This window comes from Larimichthys crocea, chromosome I, assembly GCF_000972845.2.
Source record: "Larimichthys crocea isolate SSNF chromosome I, L_crocea_2.0, whole genome shotgun sequence".
Lineage (NCBI taxonomy): Eukaryota > Metazoa > Chordata > Actinopteri > Sciaenidae > Larimichthys > Larimichthys crocea.
The window spans coordinates 9,831,685-9,849,183 of NC_040011.1; the positions used below are offsets into that span (position 1 = coordinate 9,831,685).

Genomic DNA, 17,499 nt, shown 5'->3' on the forward strand with positions numbered 1-17,499 from the left:
GTCAAGTTTTTAACATTGTTCAGAACACAGACGCAGATTCAAATTTTCCATTTTATTATTTTTCTTAAAAAACAAATATACATAAGAAATGATAAATATAAAAAAGTCAACCAAGAACAAAGAAAAAGTTTTTCAATGTTACAAACAACTTCTTACTGCAGAGAAAACCTAAACACTAGTGTTACACCTGACCTAAAGTCTAAACGTGGTTTTCCTATGAATGCCATCGCTCGTGTGAAGAAAGTCAAAGTTAAACTTTCAGTTTTTATTCACGTGAAGACGAGTTAAGAGTCAGAGTTCAGTTTTCAATTTTTACTCGTCATCAGCTGATTCTTCACACTGTGATAGAGAGCGGGAAAACATGGACATGCAAAGTGGGTCTGGATGAGCTTCTCCACGTTGTTGGTCAGGAAGCCTTAAAACAGTCGTCAGATTGAACGAGGGTTATTTAAAATATAGTAACCATGGCAACCAATAATTAAAGTTAAAAAATATAGTGTGAATGCAGTTAGGGACGCTCCAGCTGCTGATCTGACGTGTTACAACTTAGTTTGAATCTCGAGTGCTAGCATCGTATGTTAGCAGTTAGCTCAGTCTGTCACCTGTAGTTCTGTTAGTCGCTATGCCAACAGCAGAGTTTCTTCTTCTGTGGTTGAATACAAAATGTTTCCTCACACGTTAAGTTCTGTTCAAAACAACTTGTTTACTTCAGATTAAATTCCTTCATATTAGATTAAATAATAATAATAATGTTAATAATTAATGACTTCATGTGTTCACTGATCAAAGAGTCTGATTGATCCAGTTGGATCATGTGATTATGACAACATTGGTTCAATAATTGGTATGAACCTCCTGATTGGAGCATCCCTAACCCCACAGCTCACCTGTTCACCCAAAACCTGCAGCAGGCGGAGCTTCTCCTCTGTGTGCTGATTGGTTGGTTGTTTGTTTGAATGAAGCAGATTATTGGTCAGCAGGCCACAGAGGAGCCGAAAAGTTTCATGACAACAGGCTGAAAACTGAACAACTTTAAATAATCAGTTCAGTCATTTTTCTCTGATGTTGTAATAAAACTCTTCAGTACCTGCAGTCAGCAGGTTAGTCCGCCCAGCAACAGCAGTCACATGATCCAAACTAAATGTGTGTAACGGCCTTGCTGTGTGACGGCGTCCAGAAGTTAAATTTAAACATTGTGTGTGTGTGTGTGTGTGTTAATGAGCTACAAACACTTGATCTGAGACTTTACAGCTACTTCAAACGGTCATCAGTGTTGAATGAACTCGTCTTTAGTGCAATTAGTTAACATGCTTGGAGCACCGCGTCCTTTAAACATGCGGAAGGTTTCAGAGTCACGTTCAGAGTTTCAGGACAACCTGAAGACCGATCAGGTCGTCTTTGTGCTGCTGAAACTCTGAGCGCTTCATCTTTTCATGTGAAGAGGTGCATGATGGGAACAGTCGCAGCCTGAAAACACGAGCTGCAGCCGAAACTTCAAACTGCACAAAGAACAAAGTTCTTCATCACGTCAGCAGATCCATCACAGCTGATTGGACTGAAGCAAACGTCTGGACTCCTCGCACATTTGAACTGGGTCATGTCTGTTAACACAGATTCGCCATCGAGGCTCATGGGTAATGTAGTGTTTGGATAAAAAAAGGTAAATGAACTCATATCACACCTGTCTGACGGTCACATGATCTAGGTCCTGAGTTTGTGTTTAGAAGAACCGGCAGCTCGTCAGCCGAGCCGCTGTCATATTTTATTATCACTTTGTTAAACTCGTCTCCGTGGAAATGAGTAACTCGTTTTACCCAGTGACTGCAAGGATTCGAACTGAAAGCCTGGATATTTGGATTCAGCCTGCAGAGCAACAAGGCAACATTTTGGGCAACCAGGATGGGCAACAGCAGCAGGTCTCAGCAAGATGTCCTGCCTTTGTCACACGTCAGTATTTAGTCATAATGGGACGTTGCTGATGGCATCACCTCTTTCTGGAAGTGTCGCACAAACTTGATTCAAAGGTCGACTTACTGATTTTCGACTCAGGTTGACCAATCAGTTGCCTTGCATTGGCATTGTCGAACATTAAACCTCAGACAGTCCACTTCCTGTCTGAGATGACGTGTTCGTCACCAAACTTTAAACATGTTGAACGAACAGAAGCAGGAAGACTCGATGTCATTGTCATGGTCACATGATGCAGTTTGTTTTATTGCTGACTGTCTGAACTCAGCCGCCACATCCACAGGAAGCTCCACCTACACGTCTCCAACCTTCTTCTTCTCTGGATTTCTATCAGAAACGACACTTTGACGTCACGTCGTGGAGATCTCAGACAGCGAAGAAGAGCAGGCGACTGTTTGTAAAGACCTCCGTGGGGACACCCAACAGACCGCCATGACCTGCAAGGTGAGAGTCATGTGACCGACAGAGAGTCGTTAATAGGTGAATTTTCAGCTTTTCTTTCAGTGTTGTCCAGCCCGAGGCTGATGGGAAGTCTTTGTGTTGACCCTCGTTGGTTGTGTGAGCCTCACCTCGCTGTCCACCATGGTGTCTCACTGCGACGACACGTCACGCCAACGTCGACTGTTGAACAGGCCTTCATCAGCCTTCGGCCAATCAGGTTCCTGTTCCAATGACTATTTAGACTTAGTTTCTATGACGACGCCTCTCAGACAGGAAGTGTGTCGTGGGTCCATGTTTACCCTGTAAACCCGTCTGGACTGATGCGGTCTGCAGAACATGAACTCAAATAATTAGAAATCAAAGATTTGTACTTTGTCTGCACCAACGAAAATCTGTTGCTAGGTAACATCTGTGGCATCCAATCAGAAGCCATTTCACAACGTGAACAAGGGAGTCAACTGCAGACATTGACTGTCAGTGACAGTCATCAGTGGATTGTTTTTACTGATCGGATCAGTTTAAGAAACGACAAGAAAAGAAAAGACCAAGACCGGAGAGTATGTAGCAGACGTAGGTATCTGATAGATCTTTTGAGGGTGAGGCGTATTTTCAATATTGGACTCTTGGATGAACTTTGTGGTTCGGGGGGTGGTGCTGGTTCTTCTCAGGCTGTCCTCAGAGTGAATCTGAGGACAGCCGTGAACAGGAACAACAATTTTAAATTAGAAATTAGTCAAAGTTTCATTTGAAGCAGGAAGTTTTGCCTCCAGCCACAGTAAAGATGTTGATGAATAAACCAGTGATACCCTTCAGTCGTGGTCTTCACCAGAGACTTGAGATTAAATCATGAAGCTGTCTTGATATCGGTCTTTAGCACTACAACATTGCAGTAGACATCATATTGGCACAATGTAACTGAATTATAGTTCTGGACTCAGTTTGGACCACGAACCTTTGAACCTGGAGTCCCCAGACAGGATGTGAACTCTGATGTCAGACACTTTAATTAATTAAATATTTGTTTGTGTTCATTCATGTCCTGCAGACCAGAACCAGACCACTGGATGAGTCCGACCCGATCAGATTGATCCAGTCGATCAGATGTATCGTCAACATGCTCGCAGTGCGTCCCGTCAGCCTCTCTGTCTGACCTTTGACCCCATCCACCAATCAGACGTGGAGCTTTGTGGCCCCCGTTCCACCTGTCCACAGACTCCACCCCCTCTGATGACATCACAGCGCTCCTGATCCAACATGGAGTCCAGGTGAGGAGTTTGCGTCACGTGATCTGCAGCTCGTCTCCACGGTAACGAAAAAGGTGAGTGGAGCCAATGAGACGTTTAGTTTTATAAAAAACGACATCACTACGAAAAAATGCATCAGCCGGTTTAAAATCTGCAGCGCTGCGATATAAAGTGCTTCATTACTCTGTTACGTAGTTTCTTATTAAAATATCGTTTTCCCTGGAGTGAAACCATAGTAAACATGTTACACGTTGGTAAAAATAAACATTTGGAATGTCTCTTTAAAGAAGTCCCATTGGCTGATTTTGGTCAAGCTGAACTCGTCCCCGGAGCCTGAAACAGGAAACGAGTCCACATGAGTCACGCTTCACCATCAAACAAGCACAGGTGGAGTTAGGAGGGAGATGCAGGTAAGAGTGAAGCGTTATGGGTAATGAGCCGGTGAAACCAGGAGGTCAACTGGAGCAGGACTTCAGAGTCCACCACGACCCCAAACAGATCTTCAGTTTAATATTTTAGAATTTATAAAGACCCTCAGACCAGGAACAGACACAAACCAAAGTCTCTCTGTGGTTCTAAATCTCTCTGTGGTTCTAAATCTCTCTGTGGTTTTAAATTTCTTTGTGGTTCTGAGTCTCTTTGTGGTTCTGAGTCTCTCTGTGGTTCTGAGTCTCTTTGTGGTTCTAAATCTCTCTGTGGTTCTGAGTCTCTTTGTGGTTCTAAATCTCTCTGTGGTTCTAAATCTCTTTGTGGTTCTGAGTTTCTTTGTGGTTCTGAGTCTCTGTGGTTCTGAGTCTCTTTGTGGTTCTAAATCTCTCTGTGGTTTTAAATCTCTTTGTGGTTCTGAGTCTCTCTGTGGTTCTAAATATCTTTGTGGTTCTGAGTCTCTCTGTGGTTCTAAATATCTTTGTGGTTCTGAGTCTCTGTGGTTCTGAGTCTCTCTGTGGTTCTAAATATCTTTGTGGTTCTGAGTCTCTTTGTGGTTCTGAGTCTCTCTGTGGTTCTGAGTCTCTCTTAAAGGAACAGTATCTGACATTTACTGTATTAGATCATGAATGATCATACTATGTCATCCCACATGAAGGAAACATGCTCGACTGAAACACGAGCTTCACGGCGAGTATGTTTGGAGGGGAGACGACTGCAGGATCGGTTTTTAACCACTAGATGTCAGTGTGACAAGCAAAGGTACATATTGTTCCTTTAACATCATGATCTTTATTCAGTGTCCCTGCTTTGATCATCATTAATAATGAACTGGATCATTTCTGATTGAATCATGAACTTTGTTTGAACTTTTAAAAACCCAAAAATTAATCAATATAATAATGTTCATAATAATAATGAATGATAATAGCTTTTTTCTTCTCGTCTAAAAATGTTAAACTGGCTCGATGACCTCCGGTACGCACATTCAAAGGTCAGTGAGTGGAAGCAGAGCAGTGAGTTCAGAACCAGCAGACGACGAGTTCAATTCATTCATTTTATTTTACTCAGGATGAGTTTGTCAGTCTGAATGTGAACAGAGTTCATGATCTGCTGAGTCCCTGAACGCACCGCGGTGACAAAATAAGGCAGACACAAAAACGTAAAAAAAAAACATTTAAAAAACATTTCAAATATAAAAATACAAAAATAAAAAATAAATTACAAATGAAGAGTTCCTGATGATGAAGATGAAGATGAAGGTTAGCATGCTTCTGTTAGCACATGTCTGTTAGCATGCGGCGGTGACGGCGGCTGATTTGGTGCTGGAGGGGGCGGGGCTTCGCGTGTGCAGCAGGCTGACGAACAGGAAGAGGGTGGAGGTGGGCAGGTAGACACAGAGGAAGAGGACGACGTCCTCGCTGAGGCAGAGGACGAAGCCGCTCTGCTCCGTCAGCACCCAGTCCACCAGCACCCCCACCAGCAAGTAGTACACCTGGAACTCCTGAAGCTCCTCCCACTCCCCACCGTCCCCGTCCAGCCCCATCCCCTCAGGTGAGCTCGTCCGCCTGGCCACGCCCCCTCCACCGCTGTCACTCACCATGGGCTTCATCTCTGCCCCCTCCGACACCACCTCCTTCACTCGGCTCCGCCCACGCTCCACTGCTCGCTCCAACCGCCGGCTGCTCTCCACAAACTCCTGCAGGAGACGGGCACATGGGGAGAGAAGACGGGTCAGACACAAGACAGAAAAACTCTCACGATTCTCAACAACATGGCGAGTTGCTGAAGGTGAAACAGGACGTGCGGCTTCCTGCTGTCTCACCATCAGAGCTTTGTCCATGAAGAACTCCTTCCCCGGAGTGCCGTCGTTGTACTTGGTGTCGATGGCGAAGCAGAGGAAGAGGACGTCCACCACGATCTCAAAGATGGACAGGAAGCAGTGAGCCACCAGGAAGGAGAAGAGACACACGATGATCAGAGGCAGCAGCCACTCGGCATAATCTCGCTGGTAGTTCAAGAGGAGGACGCCAGCAAACGCCGTCGACGTCACGATCAGGATCTGAGGAAAGGTGAATGATTAGGTGCAGTCTGTGATGAACTAACAGGTCTTTAACTCTGTGACCGGGACAAGAACCGAGACCAGAACCAGGACCAGGACAAATCCGATCCGGACTAAGCTGCTGTCTCACCTTCCCCAGGAAGAGCACAAAGTCTCCCACGGCGTTGATTGTGGCGACGCGCAGAGCGTTTTCCACCAGAATCACGAAGGCGTCACGGGCAGACGTGCAGAAACTGGTGCTGTTGATGGCTGTGGCTGCATATGCATTCTGGGTAATTAAAGACAAGTCAGTCATGATGAGGAGGTGGAGCAGAAGGAGGAGGTTGAGCAGAAGGAGGAGGTGGAGCAGAAGGAGGAGAAGGATCAGAAGGAGGAGAAGGAGCAGAAGGAGGAGAAGGAGCAGAAGGAGGAGGTGGAGCAGAAGGAGCAGGTGGAGCAGAAGGAGGAGAAGGAGAGTTGTTGTGTTCTCACCTGGTTGAGATAGCTGAGGCACTTCTCCAGACACCACAGGCAGCAGATGCAGGTCTTCAGCAGACAGCGAGCACAGGCGTTTTCCTGAAACATCATCGTCATCATCATCATCATCATCGTCATCGTCGTCGTCGTCATCGTCGTCATCGTCATCATCGTCGTCGTCGTCGTCATCGTCATCATCGTCATCGTCATCGTCATCGTCATCATCGTCATCGTCATCGTCAGCATCACTGCTGTCATCACTGACACTGTGAACTGTTTGTACCGTCAGCATCACTGCTGTCATCACTGACACTGTAAACTGTTTGTACCTTTCCTTTCAGCTGGTTGTGGATGTACATGAGGATGAGTCTGGGAATTTTGACTAGTGTGATGATGAAGGATCCTTTAGCGACGGTGCCCAGGTGATACCGGACCAGCCTCAGGACCGAAGACAGGATCGGGGTCACTGGGAGTCGGTTCTTGTCCCTGAAACACAAAGTCCACATAATTGACCTGGTTATCTTAGCTTAGCATAAAGATTGTAAACAGGGGGAGCAGCTAGCCTGGCTCTGTCCACAGGTGTGTGCAGGTGTGGATTCACCTGGTAAAGTAGTAAGTGACCACAGCTCCAGCCACAGTCATCTGCTGACAGGCCAGAATGAACTCAGTGATCCAGACCAGACCCACCGCGTGGTACCACGTCAGGTACTGCAGAGGACCCGTCAGTCTGAACTCTGTCAGCCCTGTCTCCTCGTTCTGGACTGGGTTTCCTGCAGAACCACAAAGACATACAAACCTCACTACAGTTCCCATAATGCTTTAGGGATTCAGCTGTTAGCCTGTTAGCTTCTCTGGAGAGCAAAAAACAGAAATGATGATGATGTAAAACAAAAAGCCCAGACCAGTGGGTAGTTTGACTGACCGCTGGTTCCCAGGAAGAGCAGAACCAGGATCCAGTAGATCCAGAAGAGCAGGAGGGCGAGGAAGGTGACGAAAGGCTGAAGGGTGAGGAGGGGGAGGTGGATGAAGACTTTTCCCGCCACGTGGAACAGAGCGATGGTCAGAGCGACTCGTTTCCTCATGAAGAGCATCAGCAGCAGCAGGATGATCTGAAACAGCACACCGTCAGGATCAGCATCATCCACGTACAGACAGACACCGCCTGTGACCACCTGTAACAGCTGACATCCGTACCGTGAAGACGGTGGCAGCTGCGGCGTAGACGAGCAGCGCCTGTCCACTGTCTCTGGTCACCTCCACCTCCTCCTTCACCTCCTTCGTCACTTTAGTGCTCGTGTCATTTCCATACAGCCGGTGGTCAATGTAGAGCCACCAGAGGACGCTGGTCCCCGCTGAGCAAGACAGATTACAGACTACTGAAAGTGTCGATCTGGATTAAAACAATATGAATAAACAGGAAGTGACCTCACCGAGGGATCCAAGGACGACTAGCGAGGTCAGGATCCAGACGAGGACGGCCGAGATGTAACGGATGATCACCATGAGGATCATAGACAGGACTGAAAGACAGAGTTCGTATTAATATTAGATTTCTGTGTTGATTATATTCATTAATATTGATTTTGATGAAGAGTTTGCTTCTCACCCAGAGCGAGGACACACAGTCCGATGATGATCTCTTTACTGGCGGCCACGCCGGCAATCAGCCGGTGTAGAACGCTGTTATCACCGACAAACGTCACCACGGCCTCCGCAAACTTGGCGTAACAGGAAACATCCAGCGGCGTGCAGCGGTTAAACACCGGCAGTGGCTTACTGCGGAGGTCAGGGGTCAGAGTTCAGAGACTAACAGGACAGGTGTAACAACGTGTTGGATGTGAAGCTGAACCTACCTGGGTGGAACAGGAAGTTTGGGACATTTGGAGAACCTCTCAGGTAGACCGGGATATTTATGACCCGCTAACTCATACGAACACAGCTCAGAACCTGGAACAGAAACATCACTATCATCACCATGACCATCATCATCATCATCGTCACCACCACCTTTCTGGACCGCATTTCCTGCAGAACCACCCCCATGTAAGAGGTCATACTTCACTACAATTCCCATAATGCTTTAGGGAATCAGCTGTTAGCATGTTAGCATCTCTAGACGCTGAAACAAACAAACAAGTTTTCTCCTCAACGTCCTGAATCAGCTGATGGACGGACGTTCAGAGTAAAACCACAGTGACGAGACAAAACCGAGCTGAAAATCAAACCAGATCAAACCAGATTCATTGGTCAGAACCAGGACCAGAGAGTCATAATAAAGCAGAGCAGCAGCTGTCAGCTGACCTGTTGTCATGAACCGGCTCCTGAGTTCTGACACAATGACTGCTTTCAGAAACAAAATGGCTGCCAGAGGAGCTGTGATGTCATCACCGGCTGAAACGCTGTCACGTTTTCAACATGATGGAGGACGAGCGGCGCCAAGTGACACGCGACGGCACGCCACGGCTTAATGCTGCCTTTGTGTGTGTGTGTGTGTGTCTGTGTGTGTGTGTGTGTGTGTGTGTGTCTGTGTGTGTCTGTCTGTGTGTGTGTGTGTGTCAGGTCATGCATGCAGACATTCAATCATCACTGTGATGTGACGGCGAGTGTCCAGACAACTGCTGACATCACACACACACACACACACACACACACACACACACACACACACACACACACACACACACACACTGTTTGTTCATTGTGGAAGGCCTGACCCAGATCTTAACCTGAACCAGAACCCTGACCGTGGTCCACATGAGGATTAACTCTGCTGCTAACAGTTAGCTGTGTTGTTGAGGTATTTTTCACGAGTACTTGTTTCCATAGAAACAGAGTCGGACTGAGAACATTACGGGTCATGTGACTGGTGATGACCTCACCATTGAGCATGGCGAACCTCTTCAGGTCCTGGTAGGTCTTCAGCTCCTCGGTGGGACAGAGAGACACGCAGAGAGCCATGGACTTTATCTTCCTCTGGACGATGTCGATGTTACACGGATCCAAGAAGAAGACAAACCTGCACAGACAGGAAGTAAAGTCACATGAAGTACACAGTGAGAAGATGGAGCCCGGCAGGTGTTTGATAACCTTTCAAATTAAGAGTCCTTTAAGGTCAGATTCTTTCATTTTCTTAACATAAAAATCACAAACACCTTGATGCTTTTGTTCTGATGTTCAGACTCTGGACCAGTCTGTTCTGGTTCTTTACAAACCACCAGCTGACCCGCGGGTGTTCAGGCCCGGCCCCCGGGGGTCCGCAGACCCGGGTCACTTGATAATCTGGGCTTGAGCCGTGTTTGAAGTAAAAATAGCAGCAGAGGAGGATTAAAGCCGAGCTGAATGTCAGAATGAAGACGTGGGAGAGAAACAAAGAGTTTGTTCTTCTACTGAATCTGCTGATTCTCTCTCTCACTCACACACACACACACACACAGTATGTTAATGAGGTCACCTGTCCAAAATGTGACCATGACTGTCACTAAAACTGTGACAGTGATGGATCATTTGGTTTGAAAGAGGAATGTCCACTTTACAGGAGACTCGACAACGACTGTCGTCTACACCGGACCTCATGAACTGACCTTAACGACTGTCGCCCACACTGGACCTCATGAACTGACCTTAACGACTGTCGCCCACACCGGACCTCATGAACTGACCTTAACGACTGTCGCCCACACCGGACCTCATGAACTGACCTTAACGACTGTCGCCCACACTGGACCTCATGAACTGACCTTAACGACTGTCGTCTACACTGGACCTCATGAACTGACCTGAACGACTCTGACAACAGTCGTCACAACTACAGTGAGCTCTAACAAACCAGGTGGAAGCCATGGCCTGGTCTACGATCCCACCAAGGCTGAACACCTGGATCTCCCCAGCAGTCAGTCCAACCTAAAGAAGACTCTGGGATGAAACATCTTCATGGATCGACTGTGATTCAATCGTCCCAGATTAAACCCTTCTTTGAGATACTTGTACTTTAGAGTATTTAAAGTTTATTCTACTTTCTACCTTTACTTCATTAAATGTACCTGTCAACTTTAAAACAATATCTAATATGTGTTTAGAGGTCCTCTCTGCAACGTTCAGTAAACGTTGGCTTAAGAACAGATATACCAAGATGGCGCCATGGACGGTCGCCTCGGTGTGTTGGTGCGCGTTGTTTTGTTTTGTTTTGTTTTTTTGTGTTTTTGTGATGGTACCCAGAGCTCTTTCACCAGAGAAGAGCTCATGAACATCAGGGTAACAACACCAGCTGACTTATTTCCTATTTTAATTTTCCCTACACTGGAAATTTTGGACATTCTGCTCAAAGGTGTGCTCATCTTTGCTCATGCAGTGAAACACGGGAGGAGAGGGAAACAGGGCGGTTCGCTCATGCGTTTTCGCCAGCGCGGATTACGCACACAGGAATATTTCTCTCTAATGTGTGTTCACTGTCCAACAAACTGGAGGAACTACAACTGCTGTTGGGGAAAAACAGGCTGCATGGATTAATACCGGACTAGCAGACAGAGACACAGAACTTTCCAGCAAAACTAAAGGTGGAGGAATCTGTTTTTACATCAACAGTGGTTGGTGCAACAACGTGACAGTGATCCAGCAGCACTGTTCTCCTGACCTGGAATCCTTCATCTTAAACTGTAAGCATTTTTATTCACCCCGTGAGTGTACTTCATTAATTCTGGTCAGTGTTTACATCCCACCGCATGCTCACCGACCAGGTACTGTGTGTGGAGCGGACCAACCCAGACTCTTTAGTTACTGTCCTTGGTGACTTTATCAAAGGAAACCTCACTCACGAACTTCCTAAATATGGACAGTTTATTAAATGTCCGACCAGAGCAGAGAACATTCTGAATCACTGTTACACCACAGTCAGGGATGCTTGTCACGCCGTCCCTGTGCTGCACTGGGCCACTCTGACCATGTCATGGTCCACCTGATTATTGCGTACAGGCAGAAACTAAAGCTCTGCAAACCTGTAGTGAGGATTTCAAGGAAGTGGACCGGTGAGGCTGTGGAGGATTTCCATGCGTGTTTGGACTCCACTGACTGGGATGTGTTCAGGACTGCTCCCAACAGTCTGGATGAGTACACACTGTGACGTCATACATCAGCTTCTGTGAGGACTGCTGTGTACCAACACACACCAGGGTGAGTTACAACAATGACAAACCCTGGTTCACAGCCAAACTCAGAAAGTTAAGGTTGGATAAGGAAGAGGCTTTCAGGTGTGGGGACAAAGACAGAATTAAAGATGCGGTGAAAGAGGCTAAACGACTGAACTCTGAGAAGCTCCAACACCAGTTGTCAGCTAATGACTCTGCGTCTGTCTGGAAAGGGCTCAGGCAGATCCCCAACTACAGGCCTAAAGCCTCCCACTCCATCAATGACCAACGCCTAGCCAACGACCTGAACGAGTTTTACTGCCGCTTTGAAAGACAAGGGGACAGTCCTGGAACCATCCCCCACAACACCTCAACAGCTACAGTGCATCACCTCCACCTCAGCAGGGGTCTGGGCACCTCCACCAATACCCACCTTACAGGTCCCCCCCTCCACCTCCCCACCCACCTCAGTGACGACTCTTTCCATCCATGAGAGGGACATCAACAAACTCTTCAGGAGACAGAACCCCCACAAAGCAGCCGGACCGGATTCTGTCCCCAGCTTGAAGCACTACACTGATCAGCTGTCTCCAGTGTTCACAGACATCTTTAACACCTCACTGGAGACATGTCACGTCCAGCCTGCTTCAAGAACTCAACCATCACCCCTGCTTCCAAGAAGCCAAGGACCAACCTGCAGGTGGATCACAGATCCTGTCTGACAGGAAGCAGCGCATGAAGCTGGAAAAAGATGTCTCTGACTCACAGATCATCAGAACCTCAGGGCTGCGTTCTTTCTCCTCTGCTGTTCTCCCTGTACAGCTGCACCTCCAGTCACCAGTCCGTCAAGCACCTGAAGTTCATGGACGACACCACCTTCATCAGACTCATCTCTGATGGTGACGAGTCCGCCAACAGGTGGGAGGTTGACCATCTGGTGACCTGGTGCTACTAGCCTTATCAGCACGGCCCGGAGCCCCCCTGACACTCTCTTATTCTTCACACTCCACCTCTGCCTCTACATGTCACATTGACATTGCATCCACAACTCTGCGTTACATTAACGCTCAGCTTGGACTTCCTTGTTGTTATATACTTATAGTATACTCAGTGAATGTTTGTCATGCACCAATAACACCAGAACAAATTCCTTGTATGTGTAAGATCATACTTGGCAATAAATGTTTTTCTGATCCTGATTTCTGATTCTAAAAACACTAACCCTAATGGTGAGTACCGGACATTCTTGTTGATGTTGGTAGACTCCATTTCTAAGCTAACGTCAGCTTGTTTTGCTCACTGTCTGTTAGCAAAGGAGATTTGAACGGGAGCTGGGCGAACGGGCGATGTGACCGGTCTCAGCAGCTTCTATGGACTTTTAGTGGTTGGTGAGAGGTCGGTGTAACGTCTCAGTGTAACGACGTCACACAGCAGAGTCATTGTACAGTAAGAGTCACACAGCTGGTACTGACTCACTCCGATTCTCTCTCTCACCCTCTCTCTCTTTTATTCAGTCAAATTCAACACAAATACACAACATGTAACACCACTACATACACTAAAAATGCCACTGTTACACTAAAAATACCACTGTTACACTAAAAATACAACTGTTATATATTAAAAATACCACTGTTACATTAGAAATACCACTGTTATACACTAAAAATACCACTGTTATATACTAAAAATACAGCTGTTATATACTAAAAATACAGCTGTTATACACTAAAAATACCGCTGTTATACACTAAAAATACAGCTGTTATATACTAAAAATACCACTGTTATATACTAAAAAACAAAAAAACACCACTGTCAGGGTTCACACTGTAAAAATCAGGACCATGATCCCACAGTAATGGATAGGAGAATGGTGAGCACACAGCTGATATAAAGTCAGACTTACTTCCTGTCCGTGTGGTCGAGGCCGCTGAGCCGGACGCCTTCCATGTACTCATTGCGTTGACCACACGTGTTGCCGTAGCTGTCATATCCGAAGACGAGGCGAGCGGCGCCACCAGTGACCACGGTAAAGCCACAGATGCTGCCCTGCAGGACAGAAAGACATGACGATGAATCAGGTGATCACACAGACAGGTGAACAGATATACATATACTTAACATTCATATCAATCAATCAATCAATCAATCAAGTTTATTTATATAGCCCTTTACAATAGCCAGACGGTACCCAAAGTGCTTTACAACAAAGCCGTAAAAACAATACATAACAGGTACATAGATAAATAAATACAATTAAATTAAAATACAATTAAAAAGAAAAGTGCTGTAGTGTTCCAGAAATACATAAGAAGCAGCAGACAGAGTGAGTACACCTGAAGGAATGGCACTGCCCTAGTCGGAATAAAACGCTAATCAAAAAAGTGGGTCTTAAGTTTTGATTTAAAAAGGCTGAGATCACCAGTGGTGCGGATTTGTTCCACAGTCTGGGAGCAGCGATGGCAAAGGAACGATCACTGTTTAAGTCTCGACCTGCAGAGCACAGGGCTCTGCCACAATTACCAAAAGTTAAAATCTGAATCTAAATACATTTCTAATTCATGTGTTTATTAAAACATACATGTAGAAATGTTACACTACATCACACCTGGACTAAAGTCACACCTGGACTAAAGTCACACCTGGATTACAATCAGACCTGGACTAAAGTCACACCTGGACTACAACCACACCTGGACTAAAGTCACACCTGGACTAAAGTCACAGCTGGATTACAATCAGACCTGGACTAAAGTCACACCTGGATTACAATTAGACCTGGACTAAAGTCACACCTGGACTACAATCAGACCTGGACTACAACCACACCTGGACTAAAGTCACACCTGGACTACAATCAGACCTGGAATACGATCAGACCTGGACTAAAGTCACACCAGGATTACAATCAGACCTGGACTAAAGTCACACCTGGACTACAATCAAACCTGGACTACAATCAGACCTGGATTACAATCAGACCTGGACTAAAGTCACACCTGGATTACAATCAGACCTGGACTAAAGTCACACCTGGACTACAATCAGACCTGGACTACGATCAGACCTGGACTACAACCACACCTGGACTAAAGTCACACCAGGATTACGGTCACACCTGGACTACGTTCACACCTGGACTACAGTGGCACCTGGACTACGGTCAGTGACGTGTTACATGTGGTATGATGTCACATGTAACAGTTTCTGTGATTGGTCAAACACTGAAGTGTCCCAATCAGCACGTGAGCTCTGACATCACTGATCATTATTAAGGACCACGTGACGTCTTCAGGTGTGTGATGACGTCAAACAGGAACATAGATCCATGCACTGATCGATTGATCGATTTGATGGAATAATGATCGATTAATCGGTGATGGCAGCTGTCTGTCAGGTGAGTGTGGTGACGTCACGGCGAGGCTCAGTGGTTACCATGCCGACGCAGAAGACGGTGAAGAGCAGGAACCAGGGCAGGTCGGTGCAGCTCCGGTCCTCCAGCGGTCTCCATTCTCTCTTTGTCCTCTGAAACACACAAACACACGCCGGTCACACCGGGAGCCGGGCCGAGCCGGGCCGAGCCACAGCCTGGCCTGTTAGCTCGGCTTGACTCGGCCCGGTTTCAGCCCATCACACAAAGCTTGATGTTGAACCGGAGCGGGGACAGGCCCGGTTCCTGCCTGTCCCCGGGACGGGCTAATTGGATTACAGCTGCTGGCTTTAATCCCTGCTCGGCCCTCTCTGCTCCCCGGCACCGGTTTCCCTTTCACGGTGAACAAATGCACACGCACCGGTGCTCTGCTGAAGGGCACCGGGGGGTGGAGGAGGGGGCAGGACGGCACCGAGCCGGGCCAGACCGGGGCGGGCCGTTCTTACCTCCGCGCTACCGCAGCATCCCATTGCAGTCAGGGTGGACGTGCCCGGAGCCTCACGGAGCCTCACGGAGCTTCACGGAGCCTCACGGAGCCTCACGGAGCCTCACGGAGCTTCACGGAGCTTCAGCGCAGCAGCAGCGGGGTCTGCAGCCCGACAGGCGGGGGGAGGAGACGGACAGCCCCGCGCGCTCTGCCTGCATGCACTCACTGCGCAGCGGCGCGATCCCGGAGGCCGAGCCCGGAGAGGAGACGGTGCTGACGGTCAGGCTGAGCGCACTGGTCCGCTGTGCATGCTACTGTCGGCGCCTCCTCCGGTTACCGTACCGAGCGGGGATTAACGGAGGTGGATTTGTCCGCCACACTTCCTGGTGGGCCGTCAGGTACAGCGGCCATTCATCTAATTGCGCATGCGCAATTAGTGTCCGTGCCGGAGCGGGCTGCACAACAAAGCGTTTAACCGGCGGAGCTGCGGGTGTTATACCGACTGTGACCACTGAGTGGAGCCAAGCGGCGGAGTGGCGCTGTTTCACAAAAACAACCGTTTGACTGTTTGTAGTTTTATTTGTTTATTTGTAGTTTTGTGTTTGTAGTTTTATTTGTTTGTAGTTTTATTTGTTTGTAGTTTTGTATTTGTAGTTTTATTTGTTTATTTGTAATTTTATTTGTAGTTTTTTTATTTCTAGTTTTATTTGTTTATTTGTAGTTTTATTTGTAGTTTTATTTGTTTATTTATAGTTTTATTTGTAGTTTTTTATTTGTTGTTTTATTTGTCTCTAGTTTTATTTGTATTTGTTTATTTGTATTTTCATTTGGTTATTTGTCGTTTTATTTGGTTTGTAGTTTTGTATTTGTAGTTTAATTTGTAGTTTTTTATTTGTAGTTTTATTTTTTGTCTGTAGTTTTATTGTTTCATCTAAATGTTCCTTTAAACTGAAATTTTAAATTTAACTTTAAAATGAAAACTTTCATTTTATTATTGTCATTTTTTTCTTCTTGTTTCTGTATTTCTGTATTTTGTCATTTCTCTTCAGATCGATCAAATATTGAAATGTAGAAATACTCTAAGTATCATTAATATGTTCTTAAGCAGACTGTAAACAGGTTCAGTGTGTTGTTTTATTTTCATTAATAGTCATTTTTTAGACTTTACCTTCCTCCTGAGATAAACCTGCTGCTGAGAGCTCGACGACAGACGCTTAGGGTCCATATTCCTGGAGAGTCCTACAGAGTCCTGCACAGTCTTCCAGAGTCCTGCACGGTCTTCCAGAGTCCTGCACGGTCTTCCAGAGTCCTGCTCGGTCTTCCAGAGTCCGGCACGGTCCTACAGAGTCCTGCACGGTCCTGGTGTTACTGTCAGACTGAGGACAGCAGCGATGTGGGTCTGAACTGGCTGCAGAGGACAAGAGAGCTTTTGTCTTATTGTTTACTGTTGTACCAGGCTGTGTGTGTGTGTGTGTGTGTGTGTGTGTGTGTGTGTGTGTGTGTGTGTGTGTGTGTGTGTGTGACTGTTTTCTTATCAACACTTCATTTTGAAAATAGACTCGTTAATTTGTTGGATTAATAAACTTCTAAGTGACAGAGCAGTTTTTACAGTGTAAGCATTTTGTCTATGTGGTGTTCTATAAATGTGTAGATGAAGTGAAACTTAAACTGCAGTTCCTCTAACGTCCACCTGAGGCTGGCTCCAGAAGTGAGTCAGTCTCCATAAGTCCCCATGTTCAAATGTCCAACTTCACAGCAGAAATAAACATGTTTACAGCCTGGTACAAAAAACAGTTTTGGTCTCTGTAGCTAATTTCCCCGTTCATGACAACTGTACTGAGGGTGAATTTATATACAACTCACCTGTTCACATTATATTAAAGCTTAAAGTTATGCAGGGTTAAGAGCGTGGACGCTTTGAT

The 17,499-nt window shown here is 46.4% G+C and overlaps 1 protein-coding gene across 4 annotated transcripts; it reads right to left on the minus strand.

The window, feature by feature from the left end:
- Positions 1 to 71: 71 nt before the first annotated feature.
- Positions 72 to 17,323, minus strand: slc44a1b (solute carrier family 44 member 1b). 4 transcript variants are annotated; one of them, XM_019265193.2, is made up of 16 exons: positions 16,746 to 17,323; positions 15,156 to 15,245; positions 13,627 to 13,769; positions 9,477 to 9,613; positions 8,451 to 8,544; positions 8,204 to 8,373; positions 8,028 to 8,117; positions 7,792 to 7,949; positions 7,520 to 7,706; positions 7,199 to 7,367; positions 6,927 to 7,083; positions 6,613 to 6,696; positions 6,272 to 6,409; positions 5,905 to 6,141; positions 5,680 to 5,778; positions 72 to 3,986 (listed from the first exon to the last, which is right to left on the minus strand). In XM_019265193.2, the coding sequence occupies exons 1-16, from the start codon at positions 16,800 to 16,802 to the stop codon at positions 3,963 to 3,965; spliced, it is 2,034 nt and encodes a 677-aa protein (XP_019120738.1). In that variant the 5' UTR covers positions 16,803 to 17,323; the 3' UTR covers positions 72 to 3,962. The 4 variants fall into 4 exon arrangements, with proteins under 4 accessions (XP_019120738.1, XP_019120736.1, XP_019120734.1 ...); XM_019265191.2 differs by having other exon boundaries at positions 77 to 2,736; XM_019265189.2 differs by lacking the exon at positions 72 to 3,986 and having other exon boundaries at positions 5,123 to 5,778.
- Positions 17,324 to 17,499: the final 176 nt, after the last annotated feature.

Bases quoted from the DNA above. Each gene is read 5' to 3' on its own strand.
- slc44a1b (XM_019265189.2), bottom strand. From the start codon at position 16,802: ATGGACCCTAAGCGTCTGTCGTCGAGCTCTCAGCAGCAGGTTTATCTC. The intron at 13,770-15,155 runs GTAACCACTGAG...TCTGTCCTGCAG, and splicing joins CCGTCTTCTGCGTCGGCATG to GGCAGCATCTGTGGCTTTAC. The intron at 7,368-7,519 runs GTCAGTCAAACT...GTGGTTCTGCAG, and splicing joins GCTCTTCCTGGGAACCAGCG to GAAACCCAGTCCAGAACGAG.